General features: G+C 33.3%; 2 protein-coding genes across 3 annotated transcripts; one reads left to right on the top strand and one right to left on the bottom strand.

Annotated features, from left to right (window-relative positions):
* Window positions 1-6,001: 6,001 nt before the first annotated feature.
* Window positions 6,002-8,917, top strand: LOC120580302 (uncharacterized). Its single transcript, XM_039833964.1, has 2 exons — window positions 6,002-6,532; window positions 8,201-8,917. Exons 1-2 carry the CDS (start codon window positions 6,058-6,060, stop codon window positions 8,692-8,694), a joined length of 969 nt encoding a protein of 322 aa, XP_039689898.1. The 5' UTR covers window positions 6,002-6,057; the 3' UTR covers window positions 8,695-8,917.
* Window positions 8,918-17,096: 8,179 nt separating this feature from the next.
* LOC11424271 (UPF0481 protein At3g47200) lies at window positions 17,097-19,718 on the bottom strand. Of its 2 annotated transcripts, XM_024770229.2 has the most exons (3): window positions 19,146-19,718; window positions 17,614-18,140; window positions 17,097-17,534 (listed from the first exon to the last, which is right to left on the bottom strand). In XM_024770229.2, the coding sequence occupies exons 1-3, from the start codon at window positions 19,609-19,611 to the stop codon at window positions 17,523-17,525; spliced, it is 1,005 nt and encodes a 334-aa protein (XP_024625997.1). In that variant the 5' UTR covers window positions 19,612-19,718; the 3' UTR covers window positions 17,097-17,522. The 2 variants fall into 2 exon arrangements, with proteins under 2 accessions (XP_024625997.1, XP_003589874.1); XM_003589826.4 differs by having other exon boundaries at window positions 17,097-18,140.
* Window positions 19,719-23,794: the final 4,076 nt, after the last annotated feature.

The following is a 23,794-nucleotide window of genomic DNA, read 5'->3' as shown; positions in this document are numbered from 1 at the left end:
TTTGCATGAGTAATCGAATCCCTATTTTCTCTGACTCCAGTTAAAGGTCATTTGTGCTGTTATTTTCCATTCATATTTTGACTCAAAATTTGTTTTGTCACTAGTTAATAGGGGAATCTGTTTTATTTTGATTGTATCTGAGAAAGTATATGAACAAATTTTTGAAATGGAATCCCTATACATGTGTTGTGTCACGAGTTAATAGCGGTCCAAACTTGCATTTCGAATCCATCTTCATGATTTTTTTTAGAGGGTGTCTTTACTATGATTAATAGCTATGCGTTTGTGAAGAAGGAGTAAATGAGCAATTATGATTCAAATAATATTGTTTTCAATTTGTTAATGATAGGATTTGGTCATTTAGATTTATCGAATTTGGCAATTTCAGAACCGTAACAATTTCAGAACCAAGTCACCAACAAAATTTCCTAAGATGCATTGATTTTTAACTGTTTCTAATGTTGATCCGTTTCATGCACTTGTAACAGTTTTGTTTGAATTCAAGAGTTTATTGCTGAAAACAAATAAAGCATCTTTGTTTGTGATGATCTGTGTTATAGTTCCCAAAGAACCAATATAGTAGGATTGTAAAAATAAAATAAAATAAAAAATCAATGTGATTTTTCTTGATCATCATTTTTATAAATATTAGTGTTTTTGAAGAACAATTGTATATTTAGACTAAGATTGAAGTCTATAAGATCAATTTGATGTTGAGTTCCCGAAGAACTAGATATTAGACCATGACAACAATTTATAAGATTTATTTGATCTTTGAGTTGATTGGAAAAAGTAGAAAAAGTAAAGACAAATATGATGATTTATACACCATTCAAATATGCTCCTGCAAGTAGCCAAATTGAGAAAACATCTTCAAGAATATTTATGAAATATTAGTTACATTTATAATTAAGAAAAGAGTGGTTATTGATTAAAATAGTGAAAGATCACATGCTATTTGTTTTATATAACCAACATTGTGGTTATGCTAGTTGATTTATTAGATATTACTGTTGATATGTTACATGTCAAAGTCATAAAGTTCTGCTAATATGAACTTAGACGAGTTTAAAATTTAGTATTTGATCAAAAATATATAACTTTTTTTCATATTTGACCAAGAATTTTCTATGAGGTAATGTTTTAAACTCCTTTCTTTTAGAATATTTGATTATGATTTTATTCTTTCTTATTCTACAAGATTATAATCTCATAAATATTATATGGAAGATATGCATACTTTCTTATGAAATAAACTTATTTGATTTTGATCTTACAGATAATATAAATTTTGAAGATGGCAAACTTTGAAAATATATCTCATTGAAAATATGTGTTGCCTAACTACTCACTTGATGTTTATCCTTTTTTTTTTTTTTTTTTTTTTTTTTCTATCTATGGTAATGTAAAAGATAAATCAAGGCTTTAGAATATTTATTATACAGATTCACTTGGATATATTATTTTCTTGTTCATTGTTGTTTTCAAATAGATTAGAACAAATGAATCATATGTTATTGTAAATCATGTTTTAAATGCTCATTCTTGAGTGTATCAAACAACCCCGAAAGGGTTGCTCAAATAATGATTTATCTTGATGATTTTTGATATAGTTCCCGAAGAACTGCATGACTAATGAAGGCTCCTGAAGAGCAATTGTACTGTTACAAGGAACAAAATTACACATTGATGTTGCATTCTAATATAATTTTATTGAGTTTTAAGATGTCCATCTAAATGGATATCATATTGAAAAAATATATGGTAAATATCTCTATATTACGAGATATGCTATGGAGAAAATAAGTGTTGTGGAAAAGTTTATTTTTCTCTCATTTGTACTACACTAATATTAGTGCAACGATAACACATATTATTGTAAACCAGAAGTTTACATATTATATTAAGTTTGTTGTTGGCAAGACCGGTTGGGTTATCCCGGATTCATTATGATGCGAAAATAGTTAATTTTAATGGATTTGTGTTGAAGAGCCATAAGATTCTTCAATCAAATCATTTTTGTCTTAACTGTTTTGAAGGAAGTAGAAAATTTGAGGATTTTAGTTTCTCAATATATGTAAATGCGTATAAGGTGATATTTTTGAATCAATACACCGAAAATATGGATCAACTAAATGACATGTATGATTATTGTTAACTCACAAATCAGAAGTTTGTGAGATTATTATGTCAACGAATTTGACAAAGAATTTATTTTCTGAATTTTTCAGAAAGCATTTGATAAGTATCATTTGTCAATTGAAACTGATATTGAATAGCTGCTAGCATATGCTTTAAAAAAAATGGACTTGAAGATCCATTATTTTGTATGATTGATACTTATGAAACCATACATAATAAACTCTACTTTGGAAATCAACAATCATGAATGTTGATATATTGATCCGCATCAAGCCAACAAGTTACCATATGTAAGTCGTCCCCTTATAATTTATTTTAGGTTAACAACTTAATATTTCTTGTCTAAGTAAATTTTTGGATGTGTTGTGTCTATTACAATTGCTCCAATATAATGCACTTAGATAGATCTTGAAAGAATATTGGAAAAATCTATTTGATATAAATCTTCATCTATTATAAATTGTATTGAGCCAACTTGTTTACAGCCTAGTAGGCTGATTAGTTTTCCCAATATTAGGGGGAGAGAATAAGCAGCTGAAAATGTGAACCTGAAGTTCAAATGAATTATTTGAAAGAAAATATTATTGTCTCATCTTGATCCTCAAAATATAACTCGTTTGCAAAGTTAAACAAATAAAATAAGTAGCTGCTAATGCTCCAATCGAAATAGATGTCCATGTCGATTATTGCAAATGAGTCTCAACTGCGCATGAAGCGTGGTAGACCAATCAGTTCCACATATAAAATCCTCAAACAATAAAAGGAGCTAAAAATAAAGATAACCCAAATAAGGATGTGTAAACTCTAAAAGAGTCATCTGACATATTTGATTTTAAGTTCCAGAAGAACCGACCAGGTACCTGAGATGTATGAAAAATAAAGAGATCTCGATAAATTATGTCATGAATGGAATGAGGTGGAACAAAATTTAAAGTCAACGTTGACGATGTTTTTGCTTATAACATAGCGCTATATGTGATGAGTGTTAACGAGGATCATGGATTAAAACATGAAATCAAACCCGCTTTGTAAAGTCGAACTTTTTGGACTTGTGGTCCTCACACTTGAAGATGTAAAGTTAATTAGATATATAAGATTTTTTGCGCGAAAGAGAATTACATTGATAAAATACATATGTAAAGAGTTTGATATGTTCACCGAAAGTGAGCTGATATATGTCTAACGTTTATGTTTAAGAGACATATTTACCTGAAGTGAATTCAAGAACTTTTTCTTGCTTGATTAAGTTTAGTATTACATGAAAGGCTCAATTTATATGAAAGATGTGTTGCAATATAGTTGTATGACTCACATGATAGTGATGAGTATATGAAACTCTTCGATAAAATTAATTTTCGTGAGATATTGAAGAAATGACATCATATGTCCATTCTAAATCTTTGAAAATGAATTTGTTATAATCATTTTAATGATGATGGTATAAATATTATTGAACTCCTGAAGAGAATCTAACATCTATTGATTATAGAAATATTTGAAATTAAATATGTTGCATGCACAAAGTTTGTTTGGATTTGCAGATTTATTATTTAATTGAGATTTTGTGCATCAAGAAACTTATATAACAAATGTATTTGATATGGACACATCTAGTTGACTGTGTACTATAATGATTGTGATGTCACTTGATATTAGTATAGATCATGTCCTCAAGAAAATGATAAACAACTTGAATTGGTCTTGAAGTACCATATCTTAGTTCAAACGAGGACATCAATGTATTTTGTTAATGATATTTATTGTGGTATTTTGGTTTGCTAATGTTAGTAAATACAGATATCAGAATAAAGTCAAACATATATTTTGTATCTTAAAGAAACAACATAATTAAGGAAGTGAAGAACGCTCTTTTATCAAGGATGATGATTTTACAAGTACAAGAAACTTGTTGATTTCTTAATGGGGGTCTTACAACAACTCAATATGAAGAAACTTCTCAAGCACTACTAATTTGAAGAAGACTATGAAGATAAATCAGATATTTCAACAAAGTCGCTGCAAGTAAACTTTTGAGTAACTATTATTTGACTTTCTTCGTCTCATAGATGATTGTCTTTATGAGGGGGAGACATAAATGTGTTCTGCACTCTTTTTCCCTTAACCATGGTTTTGTCCCATTGAGTTTTCCTGGTAAGGTTTTTAACGAGGCAGATTATCATACACAAAAGGGATATTGTACTCTTTTTCCTTCACTAGAATTTTTCTCCTATTAGGTTTTTCTCCAGTAAGGTTTTAATGAGGCATATCCTCAATGGACATCCAAGGGGGAGTGTTATAAATATTAATAGTGGATGTCCAAATAGCAAATGTGTTAGTGGGCCATACTACTAGGTTATTGGGCTTAGTTCATAAGCTACTCTATTTTCCTATAAATAGAGCTCATTTGTAACATTGATATACAGATCAGTGAATAAGAATACTGCTCCGATTTTCTCTTCTTCTCCTTCTCTCTATTATTATCATCTCTATTTACTTGTATTCATAATAATAATAATAATTATTATTATTATTATTAACGTATAACATTTTGTTCTTATGAACATAATCTTTTAGAGTTGAATACCATGTTTTATTCTTATGTGGCATACTATGATTTATCCTGATTCGGGAACTCACTGAGACCGTAATGTCTCATCCCACTATATTGTTTCTTTTTTTTAGGTATAAGCTATTCGAAGTTAATCGGAATCGGATCACAGTGTCTAGAGTTAGGATCTCCATTTGTACCTGGATTTACTTATTTTTGAAAACTTTGTTTACATTCATATTTAAGTATTTTTGACGTAAGATGTAAATCATTTTATGTTCGTCTAACTTTTCAAGACCTTTTTATAAAATTTCAAATTATGGCCGTTGTGAAAAGTATTTTATCGATGAAATTCAATTTTTAAAACCTTGGTCGTTACGGTGCCAGTATTTCGGTCCAAATAACAATCCTGTGCTATATTCTCTGTTTTTTTTGGGTCCAAAAAGGCTATATTCTCTTCTCCATTAAAAAGATCTCCTTATGGCGAATATCTTTATGCCACACAGTTTACTTTGTCGAATCAACAGAAAATAATGCGAGAAGAGCATATTTTTGTTGGGGTTATAATCATATAGGAAAATAATGCGAGAAGTGCATGATAATTCCTCTCAAAAGAAAAAGAAAAAAAAAATGTTAGTTATATTGTATTTGACATTTAAATTATGGAAGATTAGGAATGATAATAATTAATTTTTTTTTTTTGCATTTTCTTAATACGTCCTTTGTTACTTCATCTCTTTTTTTTTTTTTTTTTTTTTTTTCAAGTAGCCTAGTGGCTAGAGCTCACACAATTTAATTGTGGAGAAGTGGAGTGTCCGGGGTTCGAACCCCGACTCCTACATATAATATGCAATATCTCTACCAACTGAGCTAAGCTCACGGAGATTACTTCATCTCATTTTTAATAAATAATTATGTATTGAAAAATAAAGTTGCATTAATACTTTAAAGGTATTAACCCATTTGGGGTTGACATAGTGGTTGACTTGAGATCTTAGAGTTTGCTCCTCCAGAGGTATCAGATTTGATTCTCTCTAGTGCCAATTTCGATGGACTAAGTCCATATAGAGCTTGTTCTGACTTTAAACGGGGCCCCTGCAAGTGGGCCGTGGGATTGGTCCCCTCATATTAATCGATTCTTAGATCGGATACCAAGTTTTTTAAAAAAAATACTTTAAAGTATTAATGCTTTATTTGTTCCCCTTGTTGCGTGTAGCTTTAGAAAAAGTATTGATTCTTTTTTATGTTTTAATTAAGATTCATTTCTATTCTTTGAAAATTAACTAAGTATATATTTGTGTATTATTAGCTTAGCTTGGCACATATCTCTCGTCTTGTGGCAGAAAAACTACAAAGACATACTACTCATGGACTCAAACAGATACGCATGGAGACCATTTCCCAGAAAAGGTTATGTTTATCATACACAAGTGAATGAAGCTCTAAATTCTGTACCATTCCGAGGAGGGAAACCATTTTCCAGCACTGTGAATGATGCTTTGAAATCTGGTCGATCGGTCAAAAGAGGAAACCCATATTCAAGCGAAGATCATTATATAAGAGTGAATGAAGCTTCGAAATCTGATCAACTATTCGGAAGAGGGAACCCAATTTCTAGCGAAGCACATTATACAAGAGTGGATGAAACTTTAAAACCTCACCCAAATAGAGTAAGGGAACCATTTCCAAGCAATGTTTATCCTACACAAGTGAATGATGCTCTAAATTCTGTACCATTATTCGAAGGAGAGAAACCATTTTCCAGAATAGGTTATCATACAACTGTGAATGAAGCTTTGGAGTCTAGTCAATCGGTCAAAAGTGTTTACGGATTTTCAATCGATGATCATTATACAAGAGTGAATGAAGCTTTGAAACCTAACCCAAATAGAGGAAAGAAACCATTTCCAAGCCATGCTTATCATACACAAGAGAATAAAGCTCTAAATTCCGTACCATTATTCGAAGGAGAGAAACCATTTTCCAGCATAGGTTATCATACAATTGTGAATGAAGCTTTGGAGTCTAGTCAACCGGTCAAAAGTGTTTACGGATTTTCAATCCATGATATGTTGGAATAAGCCCTAATAGCCAATCTATATTGATTGGGTTTGGCTTTGTATCATGATATTGATATAAATATATATTGTGAATATATAATAACAAGGCATTTCTTTATTGATTTTGTTTTGTTTCAAAATAATAAAGTCCCTAGAATAGTTAGTTCGTTTAATGGAACATTAAGTATAACTTAATTGTGAGACCCCATTAAACATAAGGAAACTATTCTCAAAGTATCCGTAGTCAAGCTTTGTTGAGAAGTGGGATATCATTAAAGCATAGAGACTATTATGTAGATAGACTGATGATCACATCTCACAGATCATGGATAAAGAGTTATCAAGTCTTCACATAGATATAAATATTAGGAGTAATATTTATATTGGATTGATCCGCCATGAGAATACTACATAGTAAAAGTTATGAAAAGTGTCATAAGATATTCTCATAGTGATAGTGGTGTATTCCACCCTTCGACCTGAAACCACTATGTACCCTAGATGTTGGAGTCGAGTGCTTTGTCACCATTCAAACGTTGTCCGTAACAGGATGACTATAAAGTTGGTTGATGGGTACTCCATGAATCATGCTGAGGGACATGAGTGACCTAGATGGAATTTGCCCCTCCTACATAACAGGAGAAATGTCTACGGGCCCAATATTGAACTAGACAAGGATGACACGGTCTATGCCTTGTGTTTAATATAGACATGAGGGCAAAAGGGTAATTATACACATGATCATTATCACAGAAAGGTTTCGTCAGATCACATGACATTCTCGTCACTTAGGTAGCAGTGATGTGTTGCTAGATACCGCTCACTGTTTATAATATTAAATATGTGATTTAATATTATTGCCAACGTTACGGGAACCTATAGGGTCACACACAAAGGACAGATAGATGAGAGAAATAAATAAGTAAGACTTATTTATAAAATAATAAGTGAGACTTATTATTAATTAAATAATTAAATATGACTTTATTATTTAATTTACGAAAAATAGAGAAACGCGGTCCACCGTAAGGTACAGTGTATTTAAGTGTTGTCTTGCTGACCACACAAGTGATTCTATAAATAGAACCCTTGTGTTGAAGCATTACGAACCTTTTTGTGAGTGCTTAACCTAATTCACAAAAGTTGTGAAACCCTAGCCGCCGCTCTCTAAACCTTCTTCTCTCTGAATCTCCGTTGGAATTGGCTAGCACCGGTCATCGGAGAAGTTCTGTTCGTGTGGACTAAGTAGAGGCATCGCTGCTTTGCTTTGCTCGTGATCAGAAATATTTCTTCTACAAAGGTTCTACTCTTCAAGAGGTAAACACATGAATCTTAAAGTGTTTAAGTTTCTGTTTGATTTGTGATTAATGATTTAATCAAGATCCGTTTCATTGGGATTTCTTCCGCAAAGAGGATTAAAATTTTGAAAAATCCCTCTTAAAATCCCTACATGATCATTATACAAGAGTGAATGAAGCTTTGAAACCTAACCCAAATAGAGGAAAGAAACCATTTCCAAGCCATGCTTATCATACACAAGAGAATAAAGCTCTAAATTCCGTACCATTATTCGAAGGAGAGAAACCATTTTCCAGCATAGGTTATCATACAACTGTGAATGAAGCTTTGGAGTCTAGTCGACCGGTCAGAAGTGGTTACGGATTTGCCATCGATGATCATTATACAAGAGTGAATGAAGCTTTGAAACCTAACCCAGCTAGACGAAAGGAACCATTTCCAAGCAATGCTTATCATACACAAGAGAATAAAGCTCTAAATTCTGTACCATCATTCGAAGGAAGGAAACCATTTTCCAGCATAGGTTATCATACAATTGTGAATGAAGCTTTAGAGTCTAGTCGACCGGTCGAAAGGGGCGTTTACCGTGATTTTTGGCAAACAATTGTTGGTTTAAAATTAATTACTAGCAAGATCAACCAATAAATCTTAGGACATATTGTGTTTCTTATATTCCAGAATTTGATGGATGTTCTTGATGTTCTTGTTGAAACAATGAAGATAAACATCAAATTTAACAAGGTTAAATCCGTCGAAGTTACTTTCAGTATAAAAAAGGAAAAATACTTAAAGAAACAAGTAAATTGCAAAGGAATTTAAGAAAACAAACTTAAATTGCATTGATTGAATGTAAATTGGTACACGGATTCATATATTTTGACTTGTAAATCATTTTTTTCTAGATGCGGATAGTTTGAGTGTAAGTTTTTTGTATGGTTGAATTGTGACTTGTTTTTCCAATGTAAAACTGCTATTTATACTAGAAAAACTACCTTTATAGAGATATTTCGAAACTACAACTACCATTAACGGTGAGAAACACCTCTTCGATTTGAAATTCAAAAGCATTCCTTGATAGTATATGTTACTTGACTCTTATCTGAAACCAATCTTTCCTTCGACATCTTTTCATTTGTCAAACCATGATCTTCGTAACACAGAATCTTGCTAAGTACATATCTTCGACAAAGCAACAAATAATCAATCGTGTATTCCAATGTCGAACATATTAACTTTTCTTCAAAACATAAGTCAAACTCTGTTGACTGCATTTAATCTAGCCTGTCGAAAATGCAAGCTAACAATTGCCCCCCAAATATGTCTTTTCGACTTAATCTTCTGGATAAAGGAAGAAATGGATATTTTTAAACTTTATCGAGCATATTTTCCTTCGTAAAAAATTATGATATCAACATTAAAACTGAGAAGGCAATTTGAAAATCACTTCATGGCGTCATCAGAGTTAGTGGGACATGTTCCAATCATTGGGAACTACCACTTCCTTATTTTTTATACCTCTCAACTTAAGATGTTGACACATGTCAATATCTGAAAGACTATAAAAGGGTTTATACCTTTTCTTCTGCCTTTCTATTTCATTTTCACTTCAAGTCTTCTCCTTCTTCTTCAACATAAAAGACGCCATTTTTACACCTTCAAACTTCCGAACAACTTTACCCAGAAATTTTCTTTGAATCTTTTATCTCAACCGCATAGAAAAACTTCCAATTTCTCCAGAACTTTCCTAATCATCATGACGATTGAAACAGGAAACTCTTCACACTCTGAACAAGATAATGCACTAGTTAATTTCTCAATGCAAGCTCAATCTGGAAATTACAAGGTTATTGAATAATCGAATTTGAAGGAGGAAAAAGCTCAAATATGGAAATCCCAGGTATTAATCCCTTCCCTAACTCAACGCATGCATACTTAGGTCCATTTCTTGAGGGAGCTGATAGCGATGAACTTAAGGAAATCTTTCCTTCTTATGGGAAACGCTCGTTCATAGTATTCACCAAAGGTCCTTACGACCTCATCTATATAGATGCTAAGGTTTTCAGATCAGCCCTAAAGGTTGATAAAGTAATCTATACAAATTGGCTTATGGGTCAAAAAGAAGAAAGGGGATCTTTGGAAAAAATTAGGGATTTTCGACATTATCCAGTTGTCAAGACATGGTCCAAGATATCAACAACACGTGTTTCTTTCCACACTTTACTTCTGGAACGCTTCGACTAGTAGTCTCCACCTGAAGTGTAGGATGCTTACACCCACGGTGCTGGATATCGCTGCCATAACTTGCTTAAAACCCACTGGTGAAATCTTCGACCTAACAACTCTTCACATTTAAAAGAAAAGAGTTAAAAAACTTTCAATTTTTATCAATTTGCAACAGAGCAAGTTTACCTGTTTTGGTTGTAGAAAAGTAAGCAGTGGTTAGGATACTCAAATCCCCTATGTTTATATATTGTTGGAAATTAAGTAACATATATGTCACATTTATTTAGCTTAGGTAGACTATACAAGTGATGAGGTCGTTGAGACGTTACTAACCTACTTTGGTATATCCCTCGGATGGCTAACTACACCTGCTGATTGCACGGTGATCCTTACGTGCGGGGTCTTGCTAATTCAAAGGTAATTGAAACATAAACTTAAATTGGTTTTCCACTGTTTCCCAAGGAAACGAAGGCCAAAGTTCCCTTAGGTCTAACCATATATGAATCTTAGGACACTCATAGCACACCCTCTCTACGTTCTTAGTAGTTCTACAAACGGGCAACCCTAATCTACGTCTACCATACTAAGGGTTTCAAGAGAATGGTTATATTGGGTTACAGCTTATTTCCTTCAGCTTGGCACTTGTTTCCCCAATTACTAACCAGTTAATTCCTAGGTTTGGTAGGGCACCACCCAATCTTAATAGTTTCACCTACTAAGTACCTACGACTAGGGTCAACAATCATTCAAGTATCTTTGGCTAGTTAATAATCACTTACTTCCTAGGCAGATAGTTATCAGTAAAGGGATATTAATATCAAGATATAAATATCCAGTTTGTGATAGCAATATTATTCCCTGTCACAACCTAAGTACCTAATCTACGGTTGCACCTATCACAAAAATAAACTATTTCCTAATAAAACTTAATAGCAAACAAAAGAATAAATAAAATAAACAACATATTATATTAAATAAATATCAACAAAAATAAACAGAGGTTCATCTTAGAACTCTAACCTAAAAAGAATTAGTTACACATGGTAACTAAAAACAAATTACTAAAGATAAAAGCATACCCTAGGAAATCAAGGAGAAGATAGATTCTCACGCGAAGCTCCAAAGTAGCCTTCCTCATGAACTGCCACAATTCTGAATGAGAAATTCTAAATAAGGAAGGCTAGTATTTATAGTTGAGATTTCTAATTGGGTTTGGGCTAAAAACACGGGCTAACCCCACAAAAACGAATAAAATTACGCCTGCGCCCCTCACATTTGAGATGCCAAGGGTGCATACAACATGCCCTAGGCGCATATAGTGCAATTTTCGACATGCCATAGGCACATGCTAGATGCCCTAGGCGCATATTGATGTTTTTCCATGCCCTAGACACATGGCATATCCCCAGGCGCATGGCATCAACTTCATGGGCCCAAATTCTCTAATTATGTCGTTTTTAGGTCTTCGTCTTCAAATAACTTGCCTAAGAACGTGCGAACAAAATTCCTACCTAGTAAAGTCTCCTTAGGCCTCTTGAATCTTCATTCTTGGTCTTCCTAAAGTCTTGACATATCTTTAGATGTTCTTGATTTACCGATTTGCATGATTTCTTCGTGAATTACTTCAAAAACCCCCTAAAATTGCTATGTTTCGGGAAAACTAGAATTACAGACTCAAATATAGAAAAGATTACAAAACTCCCGAAATCATAGGCAATCATTCTAATACTCCTCCTTTTTGCCGCTAAAACCTATTGAAAATGAGTGAAAAAGATGCTAAGAATAACGTAAGATGACTTGTCATCATATGTGTAGTATGATGACATGGCTACTTGGAGAATTATTTTATTAGCGATGAAATTGTTGAGATGTTTTATTTTTATCTGATGATGAGATGTCTTTATTATTCCACTACGATGTTTGAGAAAATAAATCTATGCACGTTGAACTTATAGAATAAGTAACATCTAAATTTTTTATATGATTGTATCATTTGCGTACATTATCACTTAGAGTTTAGGGTGTTACAGGAAAGGTAGGAGAAGGTTAGGGAAAGCAAGAGAGATACATTCAGATGTTGCAATTCTCTTATTTTAGTCCTAAATTAAAAAATGTGGGATATGACAATTATTGGAAAGATTTTATTTGATTTTTCCTTTTTTTTAACACTTAAGATGATGTGTCTAATTGAATGATTTTAATTGGTTGATAGTGTAAAGTTGTTTCGCACTGTTAGTCTATTCTAATTAATCTCATAAAATATTTAACATGCATTTCAATTTGAACTTCAAATTTTCTTTTATATTTGGCCAAGATATATCTTCCATTGGAGTCCATATTTGCTCCATTTAGGAAGCCTTCATTTATCCCTTTTCACCTCATAGATGACTGACATGTGGCAAAACTAATGTGGATGTTGCATCTACGCAATATTACTTAGATAAATCTTACCTTAATATAGAGTTTATAATATTTATTGACAAATGCGGCGGCAGCGGCACCGGCGAGAGGGATTTCAGATGGGCAGGGATGATGATGAGAAGAAGGAGGCCAGTGTGTTGTTTCAGATACAGGAGAGAAGCATGCTGGTTATTTTATTTTTTAACATTTTAATCTCAACCTTTCATTTTAGTTTTGTCACATGTCAGTCATCTATGAGCTGCAGATGGATAAATGGAAATTTTTTAAATGGAGCAAAGATGCACTCCTTACATTGAGTGCATTAAACATACATATCAAGATAAAACTTGATCATAAAAGAATGTCATAACCAATTTTAACTTCATATGATGGGTTTAAACATGCAAGTTGAATACTCCACATAACTTTAAATATAACACAAACATTTTGATCTTAGTTGTCATATAACTAATACATGTATCATAAATTCATTGTGTTAAATTCAAATTTCATATTTAAAAATGTTCTATAGAATCCAAATAAATATACAATAGAAAATAAATAATGAACTAAAATCACTGATATATATTTTCTATCACTTTCTTCCATGAACACTTGTCAACGTACAATAATTTTAAAATATCCAAACGAATTTTAATATTAAGATATGCAAGAAATTAAAATTACTTTCATACTATGTATATATTATATCAACACAATATTATTGATCAATAATTTATTACTCAAAGTAATAATATCATTCAAGCAACCACTTATTACTCCTGACCGATGCATATGCACTAGTTTTAAATCAACAAAACGACAATCATTATATTGGTAAAAAAAATTAAACCTGAAAGTTATCAAATCCAAATTCAAAATAGTAAATCGAAATGTTCACAATTTTTTTTATTTTTTATAAGCCAAGAGCAAAATGACTTAAAAAATAATAGTGTCCAACTAAGTTGGAACACTACTCTAATATTGTCAGTTGCTCATATATATATTATTAAGAAAAAGGAAAAATTACAAAAAACTGGGGGGACATAAAACCTGACCCAGTCAACAACCCTAACGGGCAAAAATAGAATAAAATACGATAAAATAAAATAAAAATCCACACAGTGGATCTAACCCTAAACAAATCTAACAATTAAGCGCAGGTCTAAAGTTTGGCGAATAAATCGATCGTCAACATGAAATCAGATCACGTGCCATCAACTCCCTACAACGGCAACAAACATTGATGACTCTTTCGAGTCCATACAGTCCACGTCAATCAACAGGATGACTGGGATATAGAATCAAAGTGTGAAGTGGAACCGAACGCCAACATGGTAACTAACAAATCCACGATGATCAACTGTTTACTGCGAATAATGACAACAAATTAACAGCCATTTCTGGCCCTCATACCAGTACCGAAGTGGAAGTCTGAGACAAGATTGAACTCATATCTTTGTCTTAGAGGAACGACAACCGAAACTGACCTCCAACACGGTGACAATTTCCCGAACCCACAATTGCGAAGAAAAACAGAAAATGGCCATTTCTAGCCAAAGAAATCTGTTACGAAACATAGCCAGCAACAACACACTAAGGAGTCATCGCTGGAGATGTGAACAGCGGAGCACCTTGCAGCAACCACCACAACAACAACAGATTTTGGAACCACCACAACAGCCACGCTCGCCGGAAAGAACCACAACCAACATACGAACGACCACCTCTGTTGTATTTAAAGGGACCCAAAAAAAGACACCGTCGAACATAAAAAAAGAAGGTGGTGAAGGTCGAGAGCAGTATGATGGTGGAACCAAAACAAAATCGTCGGAGAAACAAACGATTTTCAAACACCAACAACCCAACAACCACCACTCGAAACAAAAGTGGTGCTAGTTGAATCCGAAACTAACGGTGCAGACCGCCGTGAGATCCGGACAGCGGGAGGTGTGGAGGGCCGACACCACTCATTGCACCACCGTTGCAAGACGCTACATCTTGGAGGAAGAAGGGTTAAGATAAAGGGGGTTAGGTGGCGGGAGGTCAAGGAGGAGAGGCTGTTTGTTGGTGTTGTACGGCGGGATTAACAGGTGAAGGTGGTGTGGTGGGCGGCATACTTAGATTAGGTTAGAGAGATCAGTTCTTAATCCAATGTTCACAACTTGGTCCAACATGATTGTTGATGAAAACTTGATTCAATATTAACTTATCATGAATCAACACAATTGTTGACCAAATTTTACACTGTTTCGAAACTTTTACAAATTCTAATTTCTTTTTAGTTAACGGAAAAAACATTTTTCACAAAGTTGTAACCATTGTATTGAATCGGTGCACTCAAAGAACAATCCATGACAACTTACCACTAAGCCAACACAATGTTTCATTTTAAATTGTGGCACTTCAATACATAATAAAAACTAAATTTTATTTTAATTTCAAATATAATTCTAATAAGAACAAATTAAACACATAATTTTTTTATTTTTGTGTAACCAATTAATTAAATGCAAACCCAATCCTTCATGATAATCAACATTTTTTTCTTTTTTATTCTTCTCTTCTTAGCATGATTATTTGATTTTTATCTTAGATTTTAGAGCTTTCTAATTTTAGGTGAATACATAAATATTTCAATTTGTTTTTAATTTCTCGGTAGGATTATGTAAGAATCATAAATTTTGTATGGGTTATGTTAGAATCATATTTTGATATGGATTATGTTCGATTTATGAAATTTGAATGAATGTTTAAAAGTTGAAGTTTTTTGGTAATAAAAAAAAAGTTATTATTTGTACAAAAAAATAAATAAATTCAAAAATTCATGGGTACACATGGATACCTTAATACCCGTGGGTTACCCGTATAGAGGGCATCCACGCGAATACGGAGCGGGCACGGGTATGATATTTGTCCAACATAGCAGGGACGATATCATACTATCTTTACCTATGGATACCCATTGACATCCATAGCAGGAGCTTGACCCAAATAGGACCATAGCTGGTAGGCTTGCCATGACTAGTAGATTCAGGCGGGAAAGGGTGGCTACCCACTGTCATATCCCAAAGAGGGGAAGAATACGAAGGTTCAATCACAATGATGGTGAAAGCAGTTCTCAGCCGACACAGTCACATGTGGATGACCCTCCCAGTACATGATTTATCATGATCAGCTACACGATGCCACAGATGGTGGTTATGACGCCCAACAGTTTGGTGATGTGGTTGAGGGTGTCGATGTTCAGTAGGGCGAAGATGATGTGCCTACACCAGACGAAGATGATCCTGCGGATGAGGCAGCCCATAACAGTCACCTCATGTGCCTTCCTTTCTTGGAGGGCCTCGAGATATATTTTTGCTGTCCTCTTATGCTTCTCATGTTGTATTGCCGTTGTGGTATAATGCAAATAATCTAAGTGTATCCATGTGTACATGGAAATAATAACGAAATTCTAAAAACAGATCTCACAAGGAGATGGATTTTGAAAAAGTTTTGAAAAAATAGTTTTTTTTTTTTTATGAAAAAGTTTTTGAAAATCAATTGCACAAATAGGGTCCCACCGGGCGTGCCAATTTGTTTACAAGTGTTTTCGGCAAACTACAGGCTAATTCTGATTATTACAAGCGAGATCGAACTAGAAATCTTAGGAGCATGTTGTGCAAAGGTTTCGATCGAAAAAGGTTTGAAAAAGGCGACGAGATGCACTTAGTTTACTTAGAGAGCAGGACGGGTTTTGAATTAAAGAGGGCACTGTCTTTTGACAGGTTTGAGATTGCAAGTAAAAGCAAGGCAAAATTAAAGGAAAGGGTAAAAGGTTAAACACATAAACATAAAAGGAATGAAAAATGCATTGCATTAAAAATAAAGTGGTCTACAAATCAGTTTATATACATTATGTATAAATCATTTCCCTAGACACCGGTAGTTTGAGTGTTGTAGAATTTTATAAATGATCTGCGACCCATTTTCCGACTTGGAAACACTTATTTATACTAAAATAACTAACTGGCGAACCACTAATCCCATGATCAACACTTCCTCCATCTTGGACAATCGCTTGTCCCCACGTTTCCACTAAGGGAACCGCTTTTGAGCTGGAAATCGTGTCTTTCTCGCCTTTATTGCTTTCTTCGACGCGGTTGCACTCTCAGCCTTGTTCTGTTGAACTGCTGACTATGCGCGCTAGGCTTGCCATCCTGTCGAAATCTTCAACTTAAAATGAGAAAGTCTTCGATTTCTACAAAGTGAAAAGTCAAACAAATATTGACCATATTAAATGAGCCTGTCGAAATTATAGGCTAACATAACCTCAAGAATTTTTTGTGCAACCCTGTTCAACAAACATATTAAGCTTTGAATGAAAATTTGAAACAAACATGTCAATATATTTTGTTTTATTACAAACCTCAATAAACATGTCAATTTTGTTTTATTACAAACGCTTGTGGCTTGTTTCTTTAGTTAAATAGGATCCTAAAAAAACATCTCTCTTATCTATCTAAAATAGCCCAACATTGTATAAATGGTCTGCAAGATTGTGCAAACAAGGAGAATAACAGCAGCCATGACTCCAATGAGTTTCCACACAGTAGGGATATGGTCTCTTAGCAATATTTTGAGCCAATTTCGCCAATAATACACCAACATCTCAACACTTCGCCTAGATAAATGCCAACTCATCACAACCAATCCTCCCAATGTTTTTTTAACCTTCTTCCCATTATTGTATTTATTTAAGTCTTCACAAATATTACTGTAACTTGAATCCATTCGTTCAACTCCCTTAGCTATTGTTTTAAATAATGCTAGCAAATCTTCATTACTCTTCTTAGACTCATTCACTATCACTCCCTTTTCTGTAAGAAACTCAATGTCATGCTTACAACATATCAAACCATTGAAGAATAGAGCATATGAAGTGTATTTGCATCTTACCCAAATTCTATTCTGTTCCCAAGCAATCAAATTCCTCCACTTCACTTCCGTTGTTTCCTTAACATACAACGTTGGTATAACCAAGTTCCCACCACATTTATCGAAATTTATATCAAAGTTAGAAACATCCTTAAACTTAGCCTGATTTTGAGTTCGATTCTTCATCTTATCTCCAATGATAGTTATTCCAACAGCTCTAAGTTTTGTAGCACACCGAAAGAGTTCTCGCTTTGCTCGTTTCCCCGTTTGTTGTTCATTTTGATCCATGGTGGATAAGTGCATCAAATGAAGTATGTGAGCCACACCAGAAGTATTGACCAAAGGATAGTCGAATGCTTCACGCACAATCTTAGCAACACGATGGTCATTTGTGATATCAATGCCATATTCAGGGAAAACCTTCCTATACAACTTCTTGAGAACAATGAAGGGTATTTGGTTCTCAAGCATTGTGATATCGTTGAGAATAAACAACAACTTTTCCTCGTCTTTAAATATTGGGTCTACGTCATCAATATTACTCCCTCCTGTCTCAATAAAAAAAATCAAAAACTAAGACCTAGGTTATTATAAATATTAGAAAATTGAAATGTTTTCTCAAATAACTATGACACTCTTTGGCAAGTCCGATTTGCTAGCAGATAGAGTAGTGGATGACAAATAGACGTGTTTACGTATATTATGCATTGTCCTTACCAATTGAGTTAAGTTCACGAGGACACAAATAGACGTGTTTGTGGTAAGCACAAAAGGTTAGCGTTTTTCAAACGTTACTTATAATGCTTAGGGTTTTTATTTTCTTCGTACTCTATCCTCATTAAAATAAACTACACAATTTTAAATCACTACACAATTGGGTTAAATATGTTTTTGGTCCATATAAATATGTTAACTTTTCATTTTAGTCCCTCTAAAAAATTTCTTCAACTTTGAGTCCTCCAAAAAAAATTCATCTTCACTTTTGGTTCCTCCTTTAAGGTAAACTCATATGTAGAATTCATATTTTTAAATAAAATTTTGCAGCAAAATTTATAATATTATAAATATTTCTCTTACAAAAATTAGAATTTTTTTAACAAAACATTCATTAAATATGAATTTTTTTATATCTTTGGCGGTTAAAAATTCATATTTAATTTATGTTTTGTTAAAAAATTCTATTTTTTTTTAAGTTATATTTACAATATTCTACACATTTCTGCATAATATCAATAAAAAATATAAAATTTGATTTAAAAATAGGGACAAAAAATAATGATTAAAAATTTTATGAGGACTAAAAATTGAAGAAATTTTTTGCAGGATCTAAAATGAAAAATTTATATATTTAACCTTATTTAATTTAACAGTTACATGTACTAAACACGTCATCCAATAGTTTACCCACCGTTCCAGACAAGCTACAAGAGCCAATAGTATCCACTAATTTTTACTAGAGAGGGCATAAGACCCCTCATATTAAAATGACATTTTTGGGGAAAAATAGAGATATCAAAATACATTATAAAATTTGTTATAAGAATATGGAGTACCTGCGTTCCCATCCATAGTCATGTAATCACCAAGGTTGAGGAGAAACTCTAACAAAAAGCAACCATCGAGAATCATTATTTTAGCAATTTCATATGGTTCTAATTCAATGTTACCTCCATAGCTTGCACGTACCACTTTGTCTAATTTGAGAATATCTTCACCACATTGAACTAACCTTAACCTACTCGCTGAACTTTGGTTTTGGTCTTCAGTTACTTGTCGGTTAAGAAACTTACACATGTAATTCCATTTGAGCTCTTCCATTAATTGAAGTTGTCTTCTAGATCCCTTATGTAAGAGTCCAATCGAGATAAACTTTGGTTTGTAATTATAATCGTATTCCACTTTTGGTCCTCGAAGCTCTTCTGGAACGGTTGAAATGCTACATGCTTGAACTTCTGCGTGATTTAGAGAACCTAACATCACTTCCATTGGAAGCAGCCAACTAAATTCATATTGCATCATTTTTTTGTTTTTTAAGAAAATATGTATTTGTTGGTCAGGTTGGAAGAGAAGAAGAAAACATAATAACTAAGAAACAATGATTCAGTTCTCTAAAGCATGGTAGTGAATTCAAGCACTTTTTCTTTTTCGACATCTTACTAGACTTGCAGGAATATTAAGGTACTTGCCTTGCCTTGTCTCTCAAGTAGCATCTAATTTAGTTTCACCGATAAATAAAATCTCACCGACAAAGTACATTGAGTTTTCAAAAAATTATTGTTTTTAATTGCATGTTTGATCTCTTATGTTTATTTTAGTTTTCAAGTTGGTCTCATACGTTTTAAAAGTTTCAAGTTGATCTAAAACGTTACTCACGTTGGAATAAGTTAGTCTCTTCTGCTACTTAAATTTAAAGATTCGGGTTGACAATATGGGTGATGTAACTTAACTTTATTAAAAAAACTGTTTTAAAACATTTTTTTTAATTTTTTTTTGTTTTATTAAACTCAATATCATGTTGCGGAAGGGACTAACTTATTTCAAAGTGAGTAACGTTTTATATCAACTTGAAATTTTTAAAACGTAAGGGACCAACTTAAAACATTTAAAACATAAGGGACCAACTTAAAAACTAAAATAAACATAAGGTATTGAACATGCAATTAAGCCAAGATAAAATGCCAAAGATTAAAAATAGAGGACTATATTTTTTTCTTTTCTGATGCCAAAAATACCTTTTTTTGTTTCTTTTCAAAATTACTCTTTATTCGAATTCTATAATTTGAACAACATTTTGGATTATAGAATCCTAAACATCCCTATATATAACTTGAAATAAAAAAACTTTCTCCTTTCTACGGTTTCTACATTTGCTCTAAAACTTCTCTCTCCCACCCCAAAATTCGAAAACCACACATTGGGTGAAATATTTGCGGTTATTTGCTCAAAATCATCACATTTGCAACTTCATCAAACATACAACTGAAGGTTAGGTCTCATTCCCTCTGCATGTAACTATTTGGGTTCGATATTTGTGTTCTTCTTCTGAAGAACTGAAATTGTTCAGATTATAAAATCTGAACTAGATTGTTGTTGTTTAGATTTTATAATCCGAAGTGTACCAGTGCCAATTTCTGCCCTTTTTTTTGGCAGTTTCGTGGATTTTTGTTAATTGTGTATATTTAATTTTGCATATGTTACAAGTATGAATCACATCATAAATCAAAGACAAGTGATGCATGCTTCTGTTAGGCGAGAGGGGATGGAGAGGAATGAAGTGGAGGGGAGAGTGTAACGTCATGGCAGGGGTAGGAGACGCCATGCTGATGGCGAGGGAAGATCTCATGTGGACGATCCTGAGCCATAGTACAAGCCCCAAATGGAGAGGGAGGGGCAAGTGGAGAAACAATGGGAGGGTGATGATGAGCAGGTGGATTTCGAGCCAGAGTCAGGGCAGCTAGATGACCATCTTGGTGGCTCACATGACCTGTTTGTTTGACCATGTATCTTGTTCACGTGGCCAAGAGAATGTCCGATGGAAGGGTAAGACTATACACTTGTTATTTATTGTGGTGTGTTTTTAATGTAAATTGAATTTCTATGTTGGTTTAATTATTGTAAATTGTTGTTTGCATGTATTATTCTAATTTATGTGAAGCTGGTGTTTTGTTTTTAAATTTTGGAGTGATGGGGAATTTAAAGTACATAAACAACGAGAAAAAGTTGGTGACCTTACATGATGATGTAAACAAGGCTCGGATGCAAGCACGATGGTTCAATGATTCTCTAAAAGCCACTAGTCTTTAATGGCTACAGGATATCAGCTATAGTAGGCTTAACCACATGTTGCTTTCTACGTTTGTTGAGAGATGGGACAAGAAGACATCAAGCTTCCATCCCCCGATTGTAGAGATGATTGCGAAACTTGATGATGTGTCATGTCTGTTTCATCTCTCCATCAAAGGAATTCTCCTGGACCACGATGGTCTAGTTTCCTGAACTAATGTGGGCAACATCATGCAGCAGGTGGAAAAGACAAATGTGAAGGTGAGAAAAACACAAGAAAGGGGGGTTGAATTGTGTTAGTTTTTGCTTCTTTTTAAACTAAGTCCAATGTTCAGAGTCTGATAGAGTTTAGAATCAAGAACAAGGTTCAAAGTCTAACGCAACGGATAATGTAAAAAAAGAAAGAGAAGAGAAAGACACAAATCAATTATACAGGTTCCTCCTCAATCCGGAAGTATTCATGCCCCCCATGCACTTCCAAGGAGAGTTCACTAAATCAATATCTGATTACAAATTCTCAAGCACAAAAGCAAGAGACTTCTAGACAAACAAAATTACATAGAAAAATGTTTAGGGTTGAACACTTGATATACAATCAGTGGTGTTCACAATACAAATCAGATACAGACTTTTAAGACTCTAAAATTTCTAAAATATGAAAGTTGTTAAGAAATTCTAAGTGAACTTTGATGTTAAAACAATTCGGCAGAGTTCTGCCAGTTGTAAATTGTTCTTTAGTCTCTTACAATCTTCAAGTCTTCACTCATTTATATAGAGATGTGAAAGAGGCGTTGATGATTGTCATCACATCAAAAAGAGTCGTTGTTGAAGCTTGATCATCACCAATGATTTGTTGCTTGATATGATTATTGTCCTAGGAAGGAACAATTTCAAATTCATTTAATTAATAGAGAATAACCAGCGTAGATACAACTGTTATCTTGTACTATTGTAGACATGAAGAGTGGAGTAATGGTTGTACAATTGTACTATGTCCTTTTCTTGCGCTCTTCAATGATTAAGCATCCAATGCCTTCTAATTCCTTTGAAATAGTCGTTGCTCCAGGCTTCTATTCCTTCTGTAATGATGTGTCTTCAGAATAAAAAAACTTTAACTAACTGCAGCTTCCAGTCTTCAGACTCTGATGAACTTCAACTTCTGATGATCTTCAGACTCTTTGATGACGTCAGCTTCTGGCAGCCAGCTTCTGATGGTCTTCAGACTCTCTCTTGCAACATAAGCTTCTTTTGTAGTTTCTATTGCTCTCTTTTGTTCTTTCGGAGCCAATACTTGAATTTAAGACTAATAAATTTTTGTCTATGATCATGTACACTTGAACAAATTTTAGCAATTCCAATTGACATTTTAATACTTTGTTATCATCAAAAGTTAAAGTGGTAATGTTAAACTCATTTTGTTCCAACAATCTCCCCCTTTTTGGTGATGACAAAGATTGGTATTAAATGTCAATTGTTGTTAATCTAATTAACAAGTTGACTTTAGGGTCTGAGGTTTGTAAGCTCCCCCTAAGTTCTATCCAGGTTAATTAAATTCATTTTATTCTTAAAAACGTCACTCATAAATAATCTCACATCAAATCAAAGACTAAGAGATGAGAACCAGGTTCTCCTAAATTAATTTTAATTCTAATTTAGTTGGCTCAGAGCCTAAATGTATTATATCTACTTCCCCTTTTGTCATCAACAAAAAGTATAAAATAAGAACTAAAAAAGAGAAGTAAAAAAACATGAATTATATCTAAGCACTAGATTAGAGCATGGTAGAATATCAATTTAAAAAAAAAAAACATTTAAGAATCAGAATATTGCAACCAAAATATTATAAGAGCAAAATAATATAGTAAGAAACACAAGTATCAGAGGCATAAAGTAAGAAACATAATATCAGAACCATAGGCAAAACATAGACAACAGTAAATAAATGGTAGGTTTCTGTTGTTGTTGCTGTTTCTGGTCAGAGTCTAAAGATCACTTAGAGTTTGAAGTTTATCAGATGCTGAATTACAGACCTTGAAGTCAGTTATTATGGTTATTTGAAGACACAAAGACGCAGAAGGGATTAGAAGACTGTAGCAAGGATGATTCTTAAGAATTAGAAGGCTTTCGATACTTATTCTCATAGAAATGACAGTGAAGGAAAAATAATACAATTATACAACCACCGCCTCCACTACTCCAACATTTTCTGCGCATAGTAAAGGTTACAGTTGTGTCTCTACTAGATTTGTACGGATAATTCCCTATCAAGGAATGATTTTCAAATTATTCCCTCCTAAGATATTAACCAAATCAAGAAAAAAATCAATGTTGTTTAATCAAGCTTCTCTAACGACTTTTTAATGTGTTGACACCTCTACAACTTCTTTTTCCTACCTCTATATAAAGGAATGAAGACTTA

The sequence above is a fragment of the Medicago truncatula genome, chromosome 1, assembly GCF_003473485.1.
Source record: "Medicago truncatula cultivar Jemalong A17 chromosome 1, MtrunA17r5.0-ANR, whole genome shotgun sequence".
In the NCBI taxonomy this organism is placed as follows: Eukaryota; Viridiplantae; Streptophyta; class Magnoliopsida; order Fabales; family Fabaceae; genus Medicago; species Medicago truncatula.
This window is presented reverse-complemented; position numbering and strand designations above follow the sequence as displayed.